Genomic DNA, 23,778 nt, shown 5'->3' on the forward strand with positions numbered 1-23,778 from the left:
TGCCAGCTTGTCCCCTGTTAGTACCAACCGGCCCATGTCCTGGAAAGCTGCTGGAAGCATTGACAGCCAATCAAGTACTTTTGCAGTCCAATTGCGGTTACAATGTGTCAGAGGACGTTGTCACTGTTTGAATCTCATTGAATCTTTTAACATGAATCTGAAAGATCGGCTGGGGCTGTGGTTTAATATTTCATCCAGAAGGCAGCATCTCTGACAATGCAGCAATCACTTGGTGTTGACGTTGAAGCCCCACCCTCTGGAATAACATTTGTACACGCTAAAGAAGTCTGTGTCAAAACTAATACCCTGTAAAGAAGGTGGCAAGAGAACATGAGTAGGAAAGGGACCCCATATTTTAAATGGCATATTGAACAGGGTGAATAATGAACCAACATAAATAAACCAACAGATTGCATATCATGAAAGCAACTTTTTAAATTGCAAAGCTGTCAGGATTATTTGCACTAACTCTTGCCTTTCTTTGCTCTTGCCAAATCATCTCTGATAGACGGAAGGAAGAATCTTACCTCCAGAAAAGATCATAGTACGGTACAGATCGTTTCCAAGTGGGGCTGATGTTAACTGGTCGAGAGAGGTTGTCCGTGAAAAAGTAATATCAGCGGTAAGCAGACCTGAGGATCAATGCAGCAATCTGACATTGCCACAGTTGGATGTAACTCTGGTTGTCAGATGTTAGTCATTTGAGAATAAATGTTTTCAAGCAGTGGGTAGTTCAGGTGTGTAATGCAGTACAGGAAATATGGCAGGTGGGAGGTTCTCTTGAGGCATTTCAAGACCGAATTAGATGATTATTTTACAAGAATTGATGTGCAGGGAATTGCTGTGGGAAAGGGCAGGAAATTTGAACCAAGTCACGATGCTCAGTTGGAGAGCTGGTGTCGACACAATGGGCTTAATAGTTTCATTCTGCACTGTCGCAGCTCTACAAAGATAAGATTTATTGATGTATCTGATTCCATTGTCGTGTACTAAGAGCTTACAAATTGGAGTTCAGCAATTCAGCCTTCCTCGTATCTGTTAGATTTATGTTTAGTGCATGTATTAAATCCGAGTGACCTTTTCCAGTCATAGAATCCCTTAACACATTTTCTTTGTCCCATCAATCCAATGTCATGCTGAATGTGGTGTAATTTCTGGTTCAATCACTGTTCATGAAGTTTTGTCATGTGTAGAATTCTTTGAATATAACCTCATCACTTAATGGTAAGGCTTGCCAGCTTTTGCTGCATTAATGACGTGTTTCTGGACTTCGGGTTTTAGAGTCATGTTTGAGAGTCTGTTGCTGGAAAAACGCAGCAGGTCAGGCAGCATCTGAGGAGCTGGAAAATCAATGTTTTGGGCCGGAGCCCTTCAGCCTTTCAGAGTCATGTACTTAGTGTTTAAAACCTTCCATCTCTTTTAGCCCACAGAAATGAGAGATCTAGATGCTGAGAATGAGGTCCAAGATGTGTATTTTTAGTTCTGTTAGTTCTGAAGAAGGGTCACCGGACCTGTTAGGTTAATTTTAATTTCTCTCCACAGCTGCTGCAAGACCTGCTGAACTTTTTCCACCTATTTCTGTTTTTGTTTCTGTTTCTGTTTTCCAGCATCTACAATTCTTCCAGTTTATTGTCGACTTTCATGTTATTTGGTTGGTATCAAATACAATTTTCCTTAGCTTCTAACATTGGAGTTGCCCGTTCACTACTCCTGAGAACATAAAAAGTGTGGAACATCAGGATAAAATAATGCCTGATCTCTGAATTGAGGGGCCGGATGATAGATTGTATTCATTTTTAAGAAAATTGTGTTTTGTTCGGTTTTTCACAGCCTCACAGGGGCTTCACAGCCAGCGGTCCATGAGATGTGAAGTCACTGCTGTGATTTAGCAGCAGAAGTCAAGTCAACTCTGACAGCAATGTGATATTAGATAAATGTGCAGATTTGAGAAGCTGGTTGAGGAATAAATATAGGACAGGAAACAGCAACTTGAATTCTTCTGCTTTTGCAAGTCTCTGCAGTGGGATTTATTATTAAGAGGTGTGAGTACTCATCATCTTCAGTGCTTACTGAACAAAGATTGAAAGGCAACTTGGAGGACTTGACTCCATAGGCTGTCGGAGCACAACCAACATGGACATAGATTTGTGTCCACTTACTGAGAAAGCTAGAGAAGAGCAAAACAAGCAAGCTTTCCTTCTAGAATGTTTGGGTTGATTTTAAATGTGTAATTGCTTGTTTTGAGTACAGGCCACACTGCACTGCTGGGCTCTGTTGTACACCAAGCAAAGTGCAACACATGCCAAGGATCTCGTCAGCTTCATGTCAAAGGTGGCAGAACCCATTGGAATTACCTTCCAGCAGCCTGCATACATCGAACTGAAGGACGATCGCACCCAGACCTATGTCCGAACTCTCCAGTCGTACCTGGGGAGTAATGTACGTGACAGGTTTTTGCCCTTTGATGTATCAGCAGTGGGGGGAAATGCAGTTCTTGAAATCAAAATCTACTTGTGTAGTGCTGCATTGTTTTGGATATATGCATTCATACAGAATGGTTTGCTGGATTCACTGTGGAACTTGATGTTGCTGTCTCAGCAGCCTGGCTTTTTATTTAGCTTTTCTAGTGCTAAGCTGTTGACCCCCTTCCTTTGTTTCTGTAAGATTTTGAAAAGCAGTGCAGCTCTATAGGGTCAGAAAGCACAAAAAAGGCCCTTCGGCCATAGAATCTGTTCCAATGTCCCTGTCTGTAAAGGCATGTTAAGCCAAATTTTCTGCACATGACCCAAATCCTTGTGTCATGATATTTAAGTCCTTCTCCAATTTTTTTTTAATCAAGGTTGTAAGATTTCCAGCCTCCACTAACTTCCCACACAGTCCATTCCAGATTGCCATCATCCTGGAAGTGCAATTTGTTTTCTGCTGCCTCTTGCAGTGCTGTCTTGTGATTTGATCCCTCAACCAAAGGGGAACAGCTGCAGTTTTTTCACCCTATCCATCCCCCTCAATCATGTCCTTCCCTCTCAGTCTTTGCTACTCTGAAGAAAATAATCAGTCTGTCCAGACTTTTTTTTTTATAGCTCAGTTTCTCCATCCCATGGAACGTCAGAGAATCCCTAATGCTGTCACAACCTTCCTGTTGTGGTGTGAACAGAACTGCAGAGTCCTCTATTTGTGTGCTAACCAATGAGTCATAGAAATGTACAGCATGGAAACAGACCCTTCGGTCCAACTTGACCAGATGTCCTAAATTAATTGAGTCCCATTTGCCAGTATTTTGCCCAAATCCCCCTCAATCCTTCTCATTGATGTATCCATCCAGATGCCTTTTAAATGCTGCAATTGTGCTAGCCTCAACCACTTCCTTAGGCAGCTCACCTTAAACCTATGCCCTTGGTTTTGGAGCACCCTCCCCCATGGAAAAGATGCTGTCTCTTCATGCTATCCTTGCACCTCATGATTTTATCAGCCTCAATAAGAACACCCCTCAGCTTCTGACACTCCAAGAAGTACAGCCTCAGCCTATTCAGCTTCTTTCAATAGTTCAAACCCTGGCAATTTCCTTGTAAATATTATCTTTTTGCTCTCTACCATGAATGAAATCAAGTATCCCATATGCTGCGTTAGCTATCTTGTTGACATTAGAGGCTCTATCTGCTGTCTTGAATACTCATCAAAGATTCCGTCATAACAGAATTCTGCCAGTTTTTATGTATCTGTGATATCCAGGTCTCCATTCACAGCATACAGTCTGCCTTCCTATTTTTGGTACCAACCTCTCATGTCATTGCATAACTGCATCTGCCATGCGTTTACCCACTTAATGAACTTGTCCAACTCAGTGCAATATCTCTGTATCCTGCTGACAGCTCACTCTGCTGCACAGCTTTGTTACCTGCAAATTTTGAAATACTAACTTCATTCCCCCATCTTAATCATGAGCATTTGTGAATAGTGAGGTCCCACTACTGGTCCCAAGGTATCCCATTAGTCCAAATACATCACATTGACTGGCTCCCCTGATGAACTTTACTAGTTACATCCTTAGTTGGTCCTTGCAATTGGCATCACAGCATAGCACTCTGGGAAGGGCATCCTTAAGAGGTGAGCAATAAATGATCCCCACTCCCATGACTGATATTTTTTGATTTAAAAAAAAGTCTCTAACAGATTTAGCTCCTTATTTATGCAATCACATGTTTTTGAAATTACTTTGTTTGCCTCATTGGCAGTAAATCCAGTTTAAAAGACATGAATTGCATTTAAATTGCTTTGGGAATGTGGCAAATGCAAGCAACTTGAAGTTCTTTGTCCTTCCTTCCTTAGCAAGAAGTGCAGATGTCTAAGGACATGGGTGAGCTCAGTTTGGGACTGAGTAGGGGAAGCTGATTTTTGTAGCACCTCCACTGTTAGTCGGTATGGCACTGCTCACTGGGGACTGTTGGTGTAGACGGTTACTTGGGACTGTTGGCCATCAGCACAAAATTATTTACAGTGCAACAATTCAGTTAAATCCAACATGGTGTGACAAGTTTGAACTGTTAAAATGGTATGCTTGTCCTTAATGTTCACAGGATTCGGTGAAGCTTGTGGTATGCATAGTGACTGGCAACCGTGATGACCTGTACCATGCCATTAAGAAACTCTGCTGTGTGCAATCTCCAGTCTCCTCGCAGGTAAGGGTTCAGCTCCTTAACAGTGGGAGTCTGGTTCTGGAAAGATAGTTATGTATACACTTTTTCTGAAACTTTAATCTCCACGGTGTTAGTGGACTACACTAACCCACTATTCTCCCAGAGAGGAGTTTCATTCATGGGATGTGGGCATTGCTGGCTCAGCAGCATTCATTGCTCAGAGTGCATTTAAAAATCAACCACATTGTTATGGGTCTGGGGTCACGTGTCGGCAGTTTCCATCCCTAAAGGACATTGGTTAGAAAAACCCATTTGGTTCACCATCAACAATGGATTCGTGGTTATCTCCAAACTCTTAATTCCAGATTTTCTTTCAGTTGAATTCCAACTCCTCCATTTGCCCTGGCAGTATTCGACACCGGGTCCCCAGAATATTAGATTAACAGTCCAGTGATAATACCACTAGGCCATCACCTCCCCTGATGTTATGGTTGAATGTATCAAGAGAACCAGGAAGTGAATATTTGGTCTTTCACACCGATTTGATTTGCTGTTTTCCAATTCCACTTGAGTTAGCCTCCTTGGTTCTGTACCAAAGAAATGTGTTGGAAGTGGGTATTACCATGTCATACCAAAGGGGAAAGGACTGTCAGCAACTGAGAGTAAACTTAGCAATGCTCAAGGATTTTGATAGACAGATGATCTGGTTTGAAGAAGGGCAGAAGTGTTTAATATGATCAGTTTTAGCCAGCTGTTTGTGTGAATGGATGAATAGCAGTGGCAGTAAACAAATTTGAGAGGGGTATTTGGGCTTACCAATGGTATCAATAATTATGGTGACCTCAGCCTCATAATACTTAATCACCTACCAAAAGAAAGTCTCTTAGAGTTTCCTCTTCGATTGTTAAGATCTTCTGTCTCTCAATGTCAACGGGCAAGTGATTACCTGTTATCTTCCCCATAAAGGGAATAAAGTCCAGTTTCCAAAGGAATCATTGCCTGTGTGTCATTGTCCTTTCTAGGTTTCAGCTTGTCTGCCATCACCAAAAATTAGAAGCTTATTGCTGTAACCTGGGGAGGGAGCCTATCCCTGCAACAACAGGGTTAAGGCAATCACTCCCTCAATGCTTCCATTGACTGCTACTCCATCCACATTTTTTGGTCACGTTTTTTCAGTTATGCACCACATACGTAAAGTGGTGCAATATAATATTGTGTATACAGTGATCAGTATCTTTGTTGTGGTTCTGTTCGCCGAGCTGGGAATTTGTGTTGCAGAAGTTTTGTCCCCTGTCTAGGTGACATTCTCAGTGCTTGGGAGCCTCCTGTGAAGCGCTTCTGTGATGTTTCCTCTGGCGCTTCCATTGTCAGTTCCAGCTGTCCGTTGCAGTGGTCGGTATATTAGCTCCAGGTCGATGTGCTTATTGATTGAATCTGTAGATGAGTGCCATGCCTCTAGGAATTCCCTGGCTGTTATCTGTTTGGCTTGTCCTATAATGGTAGTGTTGTCCCAGTTGAATTCATGTTGCTTCTCATCTGTGTGTGAGAGTGTATCTTTATGTATCTTTATTTATAAACCAAGAACATGTCTGATCATGGGATGCTTTGAATGAGTTAAGAATTTTTGCTGTACTTAATAAAACACAACCAGACTGTATTCCCTTTGGCAATACAGCTTTTGTGTCTGACTGATGTCTTTAACAGTCTGTGTTCCATGTGAGCCACTTGCTACTTCATGTTCCTTTCTCCACTTCATCTCTTCTACATCTAAAGCCCTCTGTCTCATCTGTGTCCTGAAACCATCTCCTTTCCCATGTATTGTTGGCTTCTTCAATCTCCTTTTTTTTTCCAAAGTTTTTCTAACTGATGTTTGCAGAGTTTTACCACTGTTCCAATCCTATTTTTGTCATTAAAGAAAGAGTTGCATCAATAGTTTACTCATGGTCCTTTCTCAAGTTAACACTAATATCTGAATTTGTATTTGATTCTGGAAATTAATCCCCAGTGCTTAGTTAAAAAGATCATAAAATATAAATCATGATGTAACTTTTCCAACAAGTTAGCTATGTATAACATCTTTAATGTGATAAAACATCCCAGGGTGTTTTGCTGGAACACTTCAAACAAAGGTTGATTTTAAGCCACGTAAGGAAACGGTCCAGGAGGTAGGCATGTCAGGAGGAAAGCAATATGGACAGCAATCTTAATAATGGTGAAAATAAAGTGTTGGGAGCTTGTGCCTTGTTTAAATATGACACTGAGATTACCAACAGCATGGCCAAGTTTCAGACTGTTGCCGCAGAGGAGATGGAGTTGAACTAGTTTGCACTAATGAAGAATTGACTTAAGCTTTCCCAATATTTATTTGGTGGGAATTTGTGCACAAACTCTCTTCTGATGGCTTCTCCACTATCTCTGCTGAAGAGAGGTGGTGGTTCTCTTAGTATTGTCCACATCCAACTGAAAATTCATGTTACACTTTGCAATGACTTTAGAGGACAGCATGTGGATGAGAAATGGGAAAGGGCCAATATTACATCCTTAGGAGACACTAGTGAGAATGGTGTGGGGACTGAAAGAAAAGTCATTGCAAGGGATTCTTTTGGCTGCATTCGGAAAGACAAGGATACTCTCAACCTATGGACAATAATAAGAAGGCATCGAAAAAGAATAGTGAAGACCAGCCATGTGCAATGCTGCAGGGATATGCAAGAGGACAAGGAGGGATAGTTAACATTTGTCACAGGCACATTTAAATATCAAACTATTGGCAAGATGGCCACAGAGTTTGAAGATTGGAGGCAAGTTGGAATTGGCATGAGGCAGATGAAGGGGTCGTTTAGCCTTGTTAGCTCGTGGAAGGGGTTGGGGACAAGGTACAAGCAGCTGACTTGATGGTCTCCATGTTAGCAATCAAGAATTCGGTGAGCTCCTGTTGGATATGAGAATAGAGCTGACAGGGAGAGATGTTAAGGAAGACAGCTTACAGTTGAGATGATGAGCCAGCTGTACACTTGGCATTCCAGGATGATGGTGGACTCATGGCCAGTATCATGGATTTATTCCCTGATCTTTCTCCAATTGTCTATTTCTAATTGAATCTCTTCTCGTCCAAAGAAAACAGGATAATGTCAACTGAGGGTAAATCTTGCCAGAACAAATATGGATTGCTTTTTTTTCTCTGTATTTGTAGATGTATGTTGAGCTGTCGATTTGAGCTTGATCATCTGATGTCAAGTAGACATCAGCTGTTTGAGGGAAACAGCAGAGTCTAGCTTGCCGCCTGAAAGATTGAGCATGTGCTTCGGTAAAGTTTCTGCTGCTGTTAAACATTTGGGCGTCCAGTTCTCTTAGGAATGTAACACTTCTTTCTTTCCACTGTGTCCATTACTTTGAGCTCTATTTCAATGAAATTCAGTGCAGTCTCGAGAAACATCATCTCACCTTTTCATTTGGACCCTTCAGAGAATGTGTTGTGCCTTCAGAGAATCCTAAAGACGATACTGAGTTCAGCAAAATCAGATCATGCTCGCTGCACCCTTTTTTCATCTAGACAAGTGTTCGGTAGGGTGCTTGTGTTCTAATGATGCTTCCTAGACCATATGGTGTTTTTACAGTTGTCCCATTATCATCCCCTTTTTAGTTCTTGTCATTGTTTCAGTCCTCCTTGTTCAGCACAGACATGGTTTTGTTTTTTGCTTCCGTCACTCATTTTACCATCATTTTTTGTTTACTTCATTACTGTTCGATCTAACCACTTCAAATTCTGAAGTTAAGTCTTTGAGGTGAAATGTTGACTGATTCTCTATTCACAGCTGCTGCCTGGCCTGCCAATTGTTCCACGACTTGGTGTCTTTAATCACAAGCATCTGCAGTAATTTATTGTCTGGGCTCTTATTTTCTGCCAAGTTAACAATATTCAGGGTCTGTGAATATTACCTGAACCAGTGATAAATAGGACCCAATCAGTTCTTGGACTCATTCTTGCAGTTCAAGGAAAGTGGGTTTGAGGGACAGTCAAGGTGATCAAATGGGATTAATTGATAAAGATATTTCCAGGGATCTGAACTGAATGGTCAATGTCAGGTCAATGGCTTCCCAAAAATCTAGAGATGGAGGGAATATACAGCTACCATGATTCTGCTTGACATTTTATCCAGTTAACCAGTCAGCTGCTTGGTTTAATAGTTTTCTCTCTATCCATGTTCAGATAATAGAGTGCATGACAGGAGCAGGAAAAGAGTTTGTTGTGTATTGATATTTTGATCAGTAATGTTTTCATCTCTCCAGGTGATTAATGTGAGGACAGTCTCTCAAACTGTTAGGATGAGAAGTATCTGCCAAAAGATCCTGCTGCAGATAAACTGCAAATTGGGTGGAGAACTGTGGGGTGTGGACATACCACTGGTGAGTGTGTGAATCTTGCGCGAGGCTTATTTGTTGCCATCTATTGGGTATAATTGATTCTCGGGCTGTTGCACAGACCCCAGTAGTAGGTATCAGCCAGACTGGGAGGACTTGCAGTTTTGCGGCACGGTGCTTCACTGAGTAGCACTGCTGTCTCTCAGCGCCAAGGACCCGGGTTTGGTTCCACCCTCAGGTGACTGTGTGGAGTTTGCACATTCTTCCTGTGTCTGCGTGGGTTTCCTCCCGCAATCCAAAGATGTGCAAGTCAGGTGGATCCTCTTGACTAAATTGCCCTCAGTGTTCACGGATGTGCATGGTTGTAGGAATTGTTTAAAGCGGTTTGTCTGGGTGGGATGATCTTTAGAAGGTTAGTGAGGACTTGATGGGCCAAATGACCTACTTACACACTGTAGGGATTCTAAAGTTTGTGGGATCAGGTCCCTGTTCTAAGATGCAAGCTTAAATTCAAGGCTGAGGCTCAGCTTCATTAAGGGAGGAATGTACTGTAGGAGGTTCTGTTGTTCGAATATGGTTAAACAAGTCTTCTACCTGTCCTCAGCTGCATATGACATCATTACCCAAAATATGTTTAAGTGGAGAGAGTTCTACCTAAGGTAGGGTCACTATTGCTCCGTGTTTGCTTACACAGCTGGTTTTGTTAAGGGTTTTGAATGAAACTTTCCACATTCAAGTCGTCCTGATGCTTTATTTGCATAATGTAACTTCTTATCAAGCAGTCTGCTGTATGACTCTGACACAAAGTAAAGTTGCCAGACCATCCGACTGCTCTCTCTCTTTAGCAAGATGACTGGTGAGTTTTACTTGAGGGTCACCATGCCTCAGGTGATAGGAGAGATTGAGAAGGAGAGTCCTTCGTAGTCACCTCAGCTGGTGCTGTTGGCATCACTCTGAATTGAAAATCAGCTGTCCAATCAACTGAGTTAACTGATCCCTTCCACATTAATAGTCAAATGTGAAAAACAGTTGACGGGAGCTTCTATAAAAACACAGCCATTCAGCTTCCTGTCTAAGGATGACCAGTTGAGGCCTCCTCTACAGGGGTGTGCTCGTTATTATCTTATTGTGGAGATGGGGAGGTCACAGTCAAAGCCAACCCACCCCTCATCTATCCCAGAAGGGAAAACCAGTTTGAGAAGCAGCCACGTTTTGAAATAAACACGTTGATCTATTTTGAAGTTGAGTTGAACTAGTACGCCTCAATCGCCAGTTCTGACTGGGATTTCCTTCTGGAATGTTTCTGTATATTGGGCCCTCTGTTGGGGAAGTTGGAGGCTGTCCTTTCTAACCCCACACCAGTCATGAAACAAGATATCCTTCTCACCCATAACCAAGGTAGGTAATAGAGCGGATGGTAGATATGACTCCTCAACCTGTTCAGACATATTATGACACCCTCACCTCCTTCCACCTATCGTATTCCCAGCGCCCCTCCCCCAAATTCCTCCTCCTCCTCTCTCCCCCCCCCCCCCCCCCCCCCCCCCACCACCACACACACACACACACACACACACACACACACACACACACACACACACACACACACACCTCTACACCCCTTTTATCTCGGCCCGCTTGGCACACCAGCCTCATTCCTGAAGAAGGGCTTATGCCCGAAACGTAGATGCTGCCTGGCCTGCTGTGTTTTTCCAGCACCACATTTTTCAACTCTGGTACTCCAGCATCTGCAGTCCTCACTTTCTCCATATTATGACAGACTTCTAGAGCAAGTGGGACTTGACAATCGCAGGTGGGGACATGAGCACTGCATTCCAAAACCTTAAGTCCAGGAGGTGGCAAGTTGAGGCCCTTAAGTATCCAGTAATTGATCGATGGACCTTCTCACCTAAACCTTAATGAGTGAGATGGTGAGAATGGGGTGTTTCTTCACAGACAACTGGCCCAATTATTTCCCCTCTGAGCAGTTGCAAGGAGGAGAAATCTACATCATAGTGCCACCTTATCAGTGCACATTAAGTGGAACTGGTGAACCAGTGGGCCCACCCCAGCCCCGACATCTTGCCAACAATAAGAACAATGCCCCTTTTAATTGACTGACCACTGTTGATAGGCCAAGTTTTCTCCACCATGGGGCAGGAATGCTTGTGGCTGATGCCGAGAGAGAGGTAAGGTCTCCTGTTTACTAGCTTGAGCCTTTCAAATGCAAGGTATACATTGCACCCTCCAACATAAACCAGCAAACTCTGAGAGCTATGTGGTCAGAGTGATCATAGGAATGCCTCAGCTCTCCATTATGGCCATGGTAAATGTGTTGCATCAAGCATGGATGATTTTATTTGGTTACTGGTTTGCAAAGCTTGAGTTACACAGAGTTAGGACTGTTTTCCCTGGAGCGTCAGAGACTGAGGGATGACCTTATAGAGGTTTATAAAATCATGAGGGGCATTGATAGGATAAATAGACAAACTCTTTTCCCTGGAGTAGAGGTGTCCAGAACTTGAGGGCATAGGTTTTGGGTGAGGGGAAAGATATAAAAGAGACCGAAGAGGCAACTTTATCACACAGAGGGTGGTATGTGTATGGAATGAGCTGCCAGAGGAAGTGGTGGAAGCTAACACAATTGCAACATTTATAAGGCATTTGGATGGGTATATGAATAGGAAGGGTTTGGAGGGATATGGGCCAGATACAGGCAGGTGGGACTGGATTGGTTTGGGATATCTGGTCGGCATGGACGAGTTGGACTGAAGAGTCTGTTTCCGTGCTGTACATCTGTGACTCTCCAAGACATGGATCATTTCGTACCATAGTGCCAATGACAAGTTCTCTCGCTCATAAGTTGTCTGCAAATGTATCAGATTTTTGGTGAGTAAATCTAGGTGGCACAAGATGTTCCACGTTGACTGCAGTTGTCTTTTTTTAATCCAGGGGCTGTAGACACTTGATGAAGCTGCACATTGTCTGTTTGGTGTCTGAAACTGCTTTCTGCATGACCCTTGGTAATTACAAAAAAAATCTAAAAGACTAAGTGTTTTGTTGCCTCATGACTTCAGTGGGCAATTTAGCATGACCAATCCAGCTAACCTGTATATGTTGGACTGTGGGAGGAAACTAGAGGAAACCCACACAGACATGGGAAGAATTTGCAAACTGTACGCATGAAGTTGCCTGAGGTTGGAATCTCACCCAGGTCCATGGGTGCTGTGAGGCAACAGTGCTGAGCCACTGCGCCGTCCACATTTTCTGTCTTTCTCTACAATTTCCAGCACCTGCATTATTTTCTTGAATTAGGTAAGTTGAACCTTTCAGATGTAGGACATCTATCTGCAAACATAGGGTGATTTTGGAATTGGTTGTATAAACAGCAATTGGTGTGCAAACAATGGTTCATTTGCAAACACGTGGCACATTTTTAGCGAATAAAAGGTATCAAGAGCCATGGGACAAAGGTGGATCTACGTAATTGGGTTCCACATAAGCCATGATCTTACTCAGAAATACAACAGGCTTGAGAGTCTAAATTGATTCTTCTTAAAACTACAGCGTAGTACTATATTCTTGCGTTGATTCTCCATTCACTAATGATTTCTAACTATTCTGGTGTAATGTACAGCTCTCAGCTTTGCCCAGATGAGTACAAGTGTTAAGTATGTCTGTTGTGCTCAGTGTTCTGTCTGCCCTGTTTCAGAAGCAGCTTATGGTGATAGGAATGGATGTGTACCACGACCCTGTCAGGGGGAAGCAGTCTGTTGTTGGATTTGTTGCCAGCATGAACAAGTAAGTCTATGCTGCTTGGTGTTATTTGAAATGTTTTAATGTGATTGCTTTAAACAGTATTTTTTGCCAAGGGATTGTTCTGTTCCTCCAAGTGTATCACTTAAAACGCTGCCCACTTGCTGTCTCTGCCATCAGTAAAGAAGAGCCCAAGGTCATTGATCTCACCCAATAGGTATTAGAGGCTGCAAGGCCTCAGCAGGGCTTTACCTCGTTGTTTGTAGACCTGCAAACTTGTGAACTGGGAATTGGGTGAGCAACATGTTTCTGATGCTCTGATTGTTTTGCTGTTGCTGTATCACTGGAGCTTGCACCCTTTATCTGGGAAAAAGGTGTATATTGCACAAATATACACTGTGAATCAGTCAAATACCATTATGCATTTCAGGGATCAGAGCTGCACTGTGACCAGTTCTATGTCAGTAGACTGTTCAGATAGCTCCCTGTAACCCACAATACAGGAAAATCTGCTTTAAATTTGGAGCATGATCAAAGCGTGCAAAAATGTGCAAAGCAAGTTTCAACTTGCTATTATTCAGGCAAGCAAATAATGAAAATGATGGCCTTGCGCTCAGTCTCACCTGCACTTTTGTTTTCTCTGATAAATGAAACTGTGAAAGTCAAAATCTTAAGACATGCATTCGAGCTACTGGTAGGTTTGCCTGAAGGAGATAGTAATTTGACATATGAAACAATACTCAAGTGGAAATGTTCAGACGACGCAGCCCTTGTGAAATGGAGCAGCGTTGCATCAAGACACAGAAAATAGGAGCCTGTAGACCGTTCACCCATTTAAGCCTGCTTTACTAATCAATATGATCTTGGCTGATCATCCAGCTCAACTCTGTTCTTACATTCGCCCCGCATCCCTTCATCCATTTAGCCCAAGGAACTATATGTAACCTCTTCTCGAAAACATTGTGTTTCAGATTCACCTACTTTCTGTGGCAGCAAATTATTCTTTGGGTGAAGACATTGCTCCTCAGCTCAGTACGAAATAGCCTTCTCTGTATCATTTGACTGTGTCCTCTGGTTTTGGGCTCTCTTATCACCAGAAATGTGCTTTCAGTGCTGAACTTGTCTAGTCCTGTGAGAATTTTGCAGTTTGAGATGAGGTTCCCTTTCATTCTTATAAACTCCAGTGAATGTAGTCCAAATCAATCCAGTCTGTCTTCATTCATTTGTCCTGCCACCCCAGGATTCAGTCTGGTGAAACTTTATTGCACTCCCTCTTCCGCCAGAACATGCTCAAATAAGGATACCAGACTGTTCATAATGTTGCATGTGTGGTCTCACCAAGGCCCTGAACAATTGCAACAAGTCATCCCTGCTAATGTGCTCAAATCTTTTCATCATAAAGGCCAAATGGCATTTTCTTTCTTGATCGCCTGCTGCACTTGCGTACTTAGTTTCATTGACTGGATGTACAAGTGACAGCAGAGTCTCGTTTCACCTCCCCCTTTCCCAATCTGTCGCCATTTTGATCATGTTAGTGTTTGAAGCTTTAAGCCTTTGTCACGCAGCAACTGTGATGAAACCAGTTGAGAATTTCCATTTGACTTTGTATTTCAGATGTGCAGTATCTTCCTTACTTGGCTTCAATAGCATAACCAAAGCATTTTTTTCATTGAGACTATGTTTGGGCAGTAATTAATCTAATGTTAACATACCTGATGTATAAAACATGGCCTCACCAACCACTAACTTCTTTCAAGTCTATAAATTTGAAAATCTCTCTGCTGTTCCAACTCTGAGTTCTTCACAGCTCTTCATTTTCAGTTCTCTTCCTGGAGTTCACTTGACTGGACTCTGTTTCCTCCTTTAACTTGCCTGTGTCTTGAATTTTTTTTTACTATGAAGGGTCTAATTAAGACTAAATTGCCAAATTGTCATCAATTCTGATGATGGGTCCTGTCTTGAAATATTGACTTTCCTGTTTCCATGCTGTCTGACCTGCTGTGCTTTTCCAGCTCCACATTTTGACTCACCAAATTGTTGTGACTTGACTTGCATCTTTCACTCATTAGGAGAAAGTGAGGATTGCAGATGCAGGAGATGAGAGTTCAATATGTGGTGCTGGAAAAGCACAACAGATCAGGCAGCATCTGAGGAGCAGGAGAATTGAAGTTTCAGGTATAAGCCCTTCATCAGGAAACTGATGAAGAACTTGTGCCAGAAACGTCAATTCTCCTGCTTCTTGGATGCTGCCTGACCTGCTATGCTTCAGTGGAACCCCAAGCTCATTTTTGGCTCATTGTCTCAGCTTCATTTAATTGTGTTCTCATGAAGTGTATTGGGGATTAGGGCATTTTACTTTTGTACAATGTAAAGTGCAACTTTTCCAGGTAAATAAACCACGTCCTCCTCATATACGCAGCTTCCTTATCCACGTTAATAGATCACATAAGGGTTTTGTGCTAATCGCGTCAAACTTGTTTTCTAACTTCTGCCTGCCAATATTCTAGCCCACTGGATTTTTCTTTGATTGTTAAGAATCGGATTTGCATCCATGCTGAGGAAGCTGCACGATAAGGTCAAAGCACAGCATATGTAAACATTCCAAGTTCATAAGGGCACCTCTGTTGCACTACAAGCTGAGAGAGTGCTAGTTTTTGTTTCCTTGTGAAGTTCATGGATTGGTGTCTGAACTAATACAGATCACTTTGGTCAGGCCAGTTCTGTGCGCTTAATATCCTGTGTTCCTCTATTATTGTTGAACATCTGTGATGAGTGATATTTGCCCAATGATGCTGTCAATCTGTTTGATGGATTCTTAGTGGGAGCTGTACACTAAAACCAACTAGGACACATGGGGATTTTGAAAGTTTGTGGTTTCTGTGACTACTTATCTATCTCCAAACCGTGCTTGATTACAGAATATTTGCAGCACAGGAATTGGCCACTTAGTTCTTATTTCACACAAACCACCTGACTTGAATAAACCCTGTTGACAGAATCATATGTTCCCTCCTTCCACCATATTTGGCTGTCTTCCCCTTCAACATATCACTGCACCAACTTAGAATTGTCGCAAGTTCCGCATGCTTGTTACCCTCTAGCTTAAGATGGTGTACCTGGATTTCCCAACTTGGGCGGCACGGTGGCACAGTGGTTAGCACTGCTGCCTCACAGCGCCAGAGATCCGGGTTCAATTCCCACCTCAGGCGACTGACTGTGTGGAGTTTGCACGTTCTCCCCGTGTCTGCGTGGGTTTCCTCCCACAGTCCAAAGATGTGCGGGTCAGGTGAATTGGCTATGCTAAATTGCCCGTAGTGTTAGGTAAGGAGTAAATGTAGGGGTATGGGTGGGTTGTGCTTCAGCGGGTCGATATGGACTTGTTGGGCGGAAGGGCCTGTTTCCACACTGTAAGTAATCTAAAAAAAACTTATTTATTGATTGAATCATCTAGGACAGAAACACCCTTCAGCTTAGCTCATCCACACTGACTAAGTTTCCCAAACTAAACTAGTCTCATTTGCCTGCGTTTAGCCTATATTCCCCTCAGAGGCTTGATGATTTGTTTCATTCATTCACTAGTTTGAGCAATTGAGCAAATAATTGCCCTTTTGAAGCAACTTCCTGGCACATTGCAGCCCAGGTAATGCAGGATGTTGTCATAGAGTGGCATATCTGAGAAACACAAAGTCAGTATCTTGCTCACAGTCACTATCTGAACTGGCAAGTGTCAAAATCCTGCTGCATTTCATACACACAATGGATAATACACACATTTGGTTTAAGCCTTAAGGTAAATGCTTTTCATCAGGATTTGGGTCCCTGTCCTCATTTCTTTACAAGCTTCTGGCAGTTTGTTTTATTTTGCTGTTGGTATCAGAATTACAGATGTACGTTTTTGTACTTGTCATAAACTTAGGGCCATTGCAAAGTATTACAGCCAGTTTGGTGCAGTGATGTCATAATTGTTGTTCCAAAAAGCTGTTTGCTGGTCTTCATGAGCGGTAACATGACGATAATGTGTCAATAGAATCGTGGAATCCCTACAGTGTGGGAACAGGCCATTTGACCCAACAAGTCCTCACTGACCCTCTGAAGAATAACCCACCAAGACACACTCCCTTACCCTATTGTCAAATAAGAACTAGTAAAGCTACCTGTGAAATCTCCCTTGCTGAGTGATATGCTGCCATTGTAAGTTAGGTTTCCACCTGAGGGACAGCAGTTTGAAGTCTAATTGAATGTCTTATTAGAAAGAAGAACTTCTGATACTGCAGTGTTCTGCTCGTACTGGTGAATCAGTGTGGATTCTGAGCTCCAGTTTGTGTAGTGTAATATGAACAAGAGTCTCTAACATTCACTGAATACCTTTTCTTAATCAGTTGTTCAGTCTTTTAACAATTTATTGTCACTTGAATTTTACAGTTAATTCAGTGAAAAGTGTCAACAGTTGCCACAAGCTTGTACCATCTTGAATTGTTTAAGAACAGAAACTGTCAAAGATTTTAGTGAAACTAAACCCTGAGCCCACTCACCAATGATTATCTGTGCTGCCACCCTCCACTGCCTGCACCAGACCCACCAACATAAGAGTTGGCATTCTTTTGGTGCTATCTATTTGCCAATGTGCCCTACAGTGCTGATGTTGGTGCTGAACCCATGCTCTTCCTGCAACCAGGAGTCCCCAGCTCCAGCACCCCATGCTGCAAACTCATCAACGCCAGGAGTCCCTCGCTCTGCTGTTGCACCAGGCCTCTGCTACCATCCTGCCAAGATTGCGCTCTGGCCACCCTGTTCCAAATTATCATGTTGCTGGTGACACCATCTGGAGAAATCGGCTGCTCCCTCCATTGCTAGAGGAGCTTTGATGCCGCTCCCCTCCAGCCCTGAATCCTGGGAGGACATCCCTGCTACCACCAGTGACTCCAGTTGCCACGAGGACTAGTGTCCGTTGCTGCTTTTGATTGCAGGGAGAAGCTGCCATTCCGCACACAGATGGTCTTGTTGACTAACCACCTCCAAATAAAGTTAAGAACCCAAGAAAAGAGAGAGCAGACATAAAAAGAAAGTGAAAACAAAGAAAAGATTCAGGTGCAGAGGAGTCCTGGGCAAAAGCCTGCACGCAATCCTGATACTGCTTTGCAGTTAGATGACGTAAAGGCACTGTGTCACTGCCTCCTTGGGCAGTCTCTCAGGGTCAAGGGTGGCTTGCTTTCACTCCAGCAGGGTAGGGAAGAGTAATTCAGTAGTGGCTGAATGGTCCAACCTCAGACTCTGTAAAGGTAAAAACAATGACTGCAGATGCTGGAAACCAGATTCTGGATCAGTGGTGCTGGAAGAACACAGCAGTTCAGGCAGCATCCAACGAGCAGTGAAATCGATGTTTTGGGCAAAAGCCCTTCATCAGGAATAAGAGGGCTGCTTTTATTCCTGATGAAGGGCTTTTGCCCGAAACGTCGATTTCGCTGCTCGTTGGATGCTGCCTGAACTGCTGTGCTCTTCCAGCACCACTGATCCACAACCTCAGACTCTGCCACAGAAGGGCCAGGTGGTGTTTGAGAAGGTGGATGGTTGGGACTCTGAATTCTGTGTGCTCTTTCTGCTGGTTGCACTTGGTCTCCACAAGCTCCACTCACTTCTGGAACTAGTTAGCACTTTTGCAGATGCTGCTCCAGTTTGTATGCTCTGAGACAAGCGATTCAAACTTATTCAAGAGGATATTGTATCGTGCAAGGAAGCTTTCAAAGTGTCATTGTAACATTTCTGTTGCCCTCCTTAATGATGGCATACTGTTGGGGAGCTCAGAATGGAGTATTTGTTTCGGGAATCTTGTCAGGTCTGGGGAACAATGTGTTCTGCCCGTGGTAGCTGGTTGTGCCTGACTGATGGCTTGACGTTGGCCTGGGAGAGGATGCTCATGTTGATACGTCTATCTTGTCATGGGAATTATAAAGTTTTGAGAAGGCAGCGCTGGTGAATCATTTCCAGAGATTCCAAGTCTATGCTGGATCTTGTCACCTAAGTTGTTGCTGGGTGAAGTTACCAATCTGCAAGTTCCCTTTCCCGCCAGGTAAGGAGTATGTTTTTCAGCCCACTTGTTAATCCTGATCAGCCATTGGAATTCACACTTGGCTTGAGTGTGCGTCCTTTAGGCATCAATAGGTAGCAGGAGGAAAATCGGAGCTTTTAGATCCCTTCTGAACACCACTGGAAGTTGCTGCATTGAGTTTACAGCAGAATAAATCACTCGTCACAAATAGCATGGAATTGAATTGAGAGCTGAGGTCAAGATCTCATTCTGCGTTTCTTTTACCCAGGGCAATGACCAAATGGTTTTCGAAGGTTGCATTTCAGATGCCCAATCAGGAAATCATCGACGGATTAAAGATTTGTATGGTGGCATCCCTGAAGAAATATTACGAGGTAGTTAGTAAAGGCATCACAAACAAGCATTATGTGTGCATTTCTGCAAATCTGTGTTTGATCAAATTTAACATGAAGGCTGCATGCAGTAGGTATGGTAATCAGCTGGTCGCATTTAGAGACTTGATTGTAATTTATATCCTCAACTCCTTGCCCAGATTCATAGGCAGCACTTTTTTTTCCATTTCATTTTCTCTAACAATGGACAGCTCTGTTGGTAAACATAGTGACTGAAGTGTCAGAAATGACAGATTTCTCTATCTTGCGTCTGTCTGCTCCCCCAGTAATTTCATCAATCAATCTCTCCCTCTGACTCCCCAACCCACTTCTCTCCGCGCCCCCCCCCCCTCCCCCCCCCCACACACACACACTGCCACTCTCTGCCTCTGTTCCTTCCATTAAGGATGTCATTCTGAAAGACACGTATCTTTGAAAAACCCTGGTGTTTAGTGTTGGGGAAGGGGTGGTTCCACCACCATCATCCCCCCCCCAACCCCATCCCAAACTGTACCATAAATGCTGTCCTTTCCATCCTTCACTTTAGCTTTGAAGTGTTTCCATGGATATTGTCTCACCTGCAGTGATCTTCAACACCTGCCAGCATCTGCAGCTGTGTTCCTCCATTGTGTGTAATCCACTGTCATATCTCGTCGAGGAATCCCTTATAGTGAAGGAGTTTTACTCTTCCCTAGAACAGGAATTCTGGTTGTCTATTTCACCGTTTGTTGCTCTCCATGTCACTGCTGGTCTGTGACAAGATGTTTCACAAAATTTGCTTCAAAAGCTATGTTTCCTTCATCCAAGGGCCTGAACAGTCCTTCCAGGTGAACCAACATTTCACCTGTGCCACCTCCAATCTTGTGTATTGTGTTCACTGCACCCATTGTGACCTACTCTGCATTGGAGAAACCAAACACAGACTGGGTGACTGCTTTGCAGAACACATCCAGTCTGAGCACCAGCATGACCCTGGCCTTCTGATAGCTGATCGTTTTAACACAGAGCCTGCTCACGTGCCCACTTTGTTTGACCTCGGCATACTGCAGTGCTTTGATCAATCACACTGCAAACTGGAGGAACAAAATCTCATGTTCAAACCAAACACTTTACAGCCTTCTGGGCTTAATATTGAGTTTAACACCTTTTAAGGTAACTCGCATTTCTTCCCTTTTAGGTTGTTATAATGGCGTCTCCCGCCACTCCACCATTTCAAGTTGAGAATAGTTCACAGGTTGGCGCAATATTGAGGGCCAAAGGACCTGATCTGTGCTGTATTGTTCCATGTTCTATTTCACTTAATGTCCCTTCAGATCTGACAGGAGACTCACCATAGTTCTGCCTTTCTTACATTATGATCACTTAATCTGAACTATCAACATCTTTGCTCCATCACCACCTGACACCCTCTACCCCCACCCCTCCAAAACTATTGCATAAATGCTCTCCCTCCACAGTTCACTTCAGCTCTGATGAAGAGTCACCGAGACTTAAAATGTGAGCTTGCCCTCTCCCCATGGAATTGTTTAACCTGTTTTGATCTAGAGCAATTTTTTGATTTTCGTACAGATTCCAACATTTCCAGTAATTTGTTCTTGCCTGTTCAGTGTTGTTGTTTCAGTTCCAATCTGCAGTTGCCCTTTTTTTTTGTTTCCTTTTCTATTTTGTCTCCTCCCTCGTGTTCAGCTGGGAATTAATTAAGGAAAGTGTGGTCCTTGTTTGAAGTGTCTGACTGTACTTGATTGCTGCTTGTGGCTTTGACTCGGTGATAGAAGCAGCAAGTTGCTGGGATTGCAGTGTTAAGTTTTCATTGACTTGGTGTATCTTAACTGTTTGCAGATAAACCACTGTCTCCCAGAGAAGATTGCTGTGTACCGTGATGGAGTATCTGACGGCCAGCTGAATGCAGTGACAGATTATGAGCTTCCCCAGCTCCTTAAGTGCTTTGAGGTTTTCAGCAATTATCACCCAAAAATGATAGTGATTGTGGTGCAGAAGAGGATCAGCACCAACTTGTATGCACAGGCACCTTCAGGCAGGCTCGAGGTGCCACCTCCTGGAACTGTAATGGACCACACTGTCACCAGCAGGGAATGGTGAGAGCAGATGATATTGGCGCAGAAGTAGGTGATTCAACCCATCAAGTCAATGAGATCCATGCTGATCCAATCATTCTCAAATGAATTTTCATGGATTTTGTCCATAACCCTGAGTCCCTCGCTTACTAAAATTCTCTTTATGTTGGCATTAAATCTTGCTATTAACCCAACCTCTGTGGTTTTTTAACTTATTTTTAAAAATCACAAATTCACAAACCTGGAGAAAAGAAATTCCTCCTCATCTCCATCTTGTACAGGTGGCCCCTTATTCAGAGATTAACCCCTGTGGTACTACATCTGCCAAATACTACAAATGAACCTTTCTGCATGTATCCTCAATTCTCTTCAGAATTTTGTACGTTGCAATAAGGACACCTCTTATACTTCTCAACTCAAGTATAAGCCCATACTACGCACCCTCTCCTCATAAGACAGTCCGTCCATGCTCATGGTCAGCAGAATGAACCTTGGTTGAGCTGCTTCCGATGCCACATCTTTTCATAGGTAAAGGGGTCAAAACAGTTCTGTCTTTCTATTGTGATCTGACTAGCGCTTTATGGAGCTGAAGTAAAATCTCCCAATTTTGTGTACACCCCAAACTGAAGGCCACATTGTCATTTTCCTACCCTATTACCTGCTGAACTTGGATATTTTTGTGATTTATACATGAGGGCTGTCAAATCCCTGTGCAGTCTTTATCCATTTAAATACTAATCTTTTTTGTTATTATTTCTGCCAATTGCATGACCTCACATTTTCCCACATTATTCCTTCTGTCATGTTTTTGAATACCGAGTTTACCTGTGTCGTCCTCCTCATTTGCCTTCCCACCTGTTATTGCCAACTGGCTACAGTATATTTATTTTCCTTATCAAAGTCATTACTTTATGTTGTCAGTAATTGTGGCAGCAGCACTGACCCCTGTGGCACTGCACTAGACAGAGGTTGCCATCCTGCAAATGCCCTTCTTATCCGAACTGTCTGCCTTCCATTAGCAAATCTTCTGTCCATGCCAATATATTACTGGCAACATGATGAGCTCTTTTCCAAACTGATTGTTGGGTATTTCAAGCTCTGTTAGCCCCAGGCTATCTTCACATCTGGTGAGTGGTTGGAGATTTTATGTCACTACTGCCCTCAATGCAAGTACAGGTACAAAATCCTTTATCCAAGCTCGGCACCAGTTAGTTTTCAGAATTTGGAATTTTTTGTATTTCGGAATAAGTGATAGTTCAGCGGTGAAATTTGAAAAGATCTTACTGAACAGCAGCCTCACTGTAAGTAACTGGCCCTGGGATAGAATTGAGGACTGCCAGTGCTGCCCCCCCCCCCCCCCCCCCAAGCCAAGTCGCATCTGAGTGATATGCATTGAGTGGTTGTTTAACTTTTGGCACACCAAACAACCTTGTTAATGAGATGAAAAACTTCACCAAAAAAAATTCAAATTTTGGAGCTTTTTGGATAAAGGATTGTCATAGAGTCATAGAGATGTACAGCATGGAAACAGACCCTTTGGTCCAACCTGTCCATGCTGACCAGATATCCCAACCCAATCTCGTCCCACCTGCCAGCACCCGGCCCATATCTCGCCAAACCCTTCCTATTCATATACCCATCCAAATGCCTCTTAAATGTTGCAGTTGTACCAGCCTCCATCACATCCTCTGGCAGCTCATTCCATACACGTACCACCCTCTGCGTGAAAACGTTGCCCCTTAGGTCTCTTTTATATCTTTCCCCTCTCACCCTAAACCTCTGTCCTCTAGTTCTGGACTCCCTGACCCCAGGGGAAAGACTTTGCCTATTTATCCTATCCATGTCCCTCATAATTTTGTAAACCTCTATAAGGTCACCCTTCAGTCTCCGCTCCAGGGAAAACAGCCCAGCCTGTTCAGCCTCTCCCTCAGCTAAGATCCTCCAACCCTGGTAACATCCTTATAAATCTTTTCTGAACCCTTTCAAGTTTCACAACATCTTTCCGATAGGCAGGAGACCAGAATTGCATGCAAAATTCCAACAGTGGCCTAACCAATGTCCTGTACAGCCGCAACATGACCTCCCATTTCCCTGTACTGTACTTGTTAGTCCAGCTACTGCCAGCTTAATCCTCCCACAATCCAAAGATGTACTGGTCAGGTGAATTGGCCATACTGAATTGCCTGTCTTGTTAGGTGCATTAGTTAGGGGTGAATGTAGGGGAACCCTGGTTGGGTTGGTGTGGAGTTGTTGAGCTGAAGGGCCTGTTTTCACACTGTAGGGAATCTAATCTAATCAAAACAGTGAATAGTGTGAGAAAATGAAACTCAAATATGTAAAAAAAAAATGAGCATTGGTATTGAAGCAAAGGTTTAATCAAGGACACTGTCAAAACCGTGCTCCTGTGCTGTCGACCATGGGAGAAACTGACTAGTCTGTTCCATTTCAGGCTGTGTCCAAATCAATTTATTGCAAAGACAAAATTGTCAGGTGTGAATCCAGCAGTTCATTCCTTGTAACCAACTAAGTCAGTA

At 43.2% G+C, this 23,778-nt stretch overlaps 1 protein-coding gene across 1 annotated transcript in view; it reads left to right on the forward strand.

Moving 5' to 3' along the window:
• piwil2 (piwi-like RNA-mediated gene silencing 2) overlaps positions 1-23,778 on the forward strand; it is a 63,438-nt gene that overhangs the window by 36,992 nt on the left and 2,668 nt on the right. The window contains exons 12-18 of the mRNA XM_060856698.1: positions 509-622; positions 2,251-2,439; positions 4,575-4,676; positions 8,925-9,041; positions 12,709-12,797; positions 19,067-19,172; positions 21,009-21,265. Of these exons, the coding sequence (XP_060712681.1) occupies positions 509-622; positions 2,251-2,439; positions 4,575-4,676; positions 8,925-9,041; positions 12,709-12,797; positions 19,067-19,172; positions 21,009-21,265 (974 nt within the window). The remainder of the gene's footprint in view (positions 1-508; positions 623-2,250; positions 2,440-4,574; positions 4,677-8,924; positions 9,042-12,708; positions 12,798-19,066; positions 19,173-21,008; positions 21,266-23,778) is intronic.

Source organism: Hemiscyllium ocellatum, chromosome 48 (assembly GCF_020745735.1).
Source record: "Hemiscyllium ocellatum isolate sHemOce1 chromosome 48, sHemOce1.pat.X.cur, whole genome shotgun sequence".
NCBI lineage: Eukaryota > Metazoa > Chordata > Chondrichthyes > Orectolobiformes > Hemiscylliidae > Hemiscyllium > Hemiscyllium ocellatum.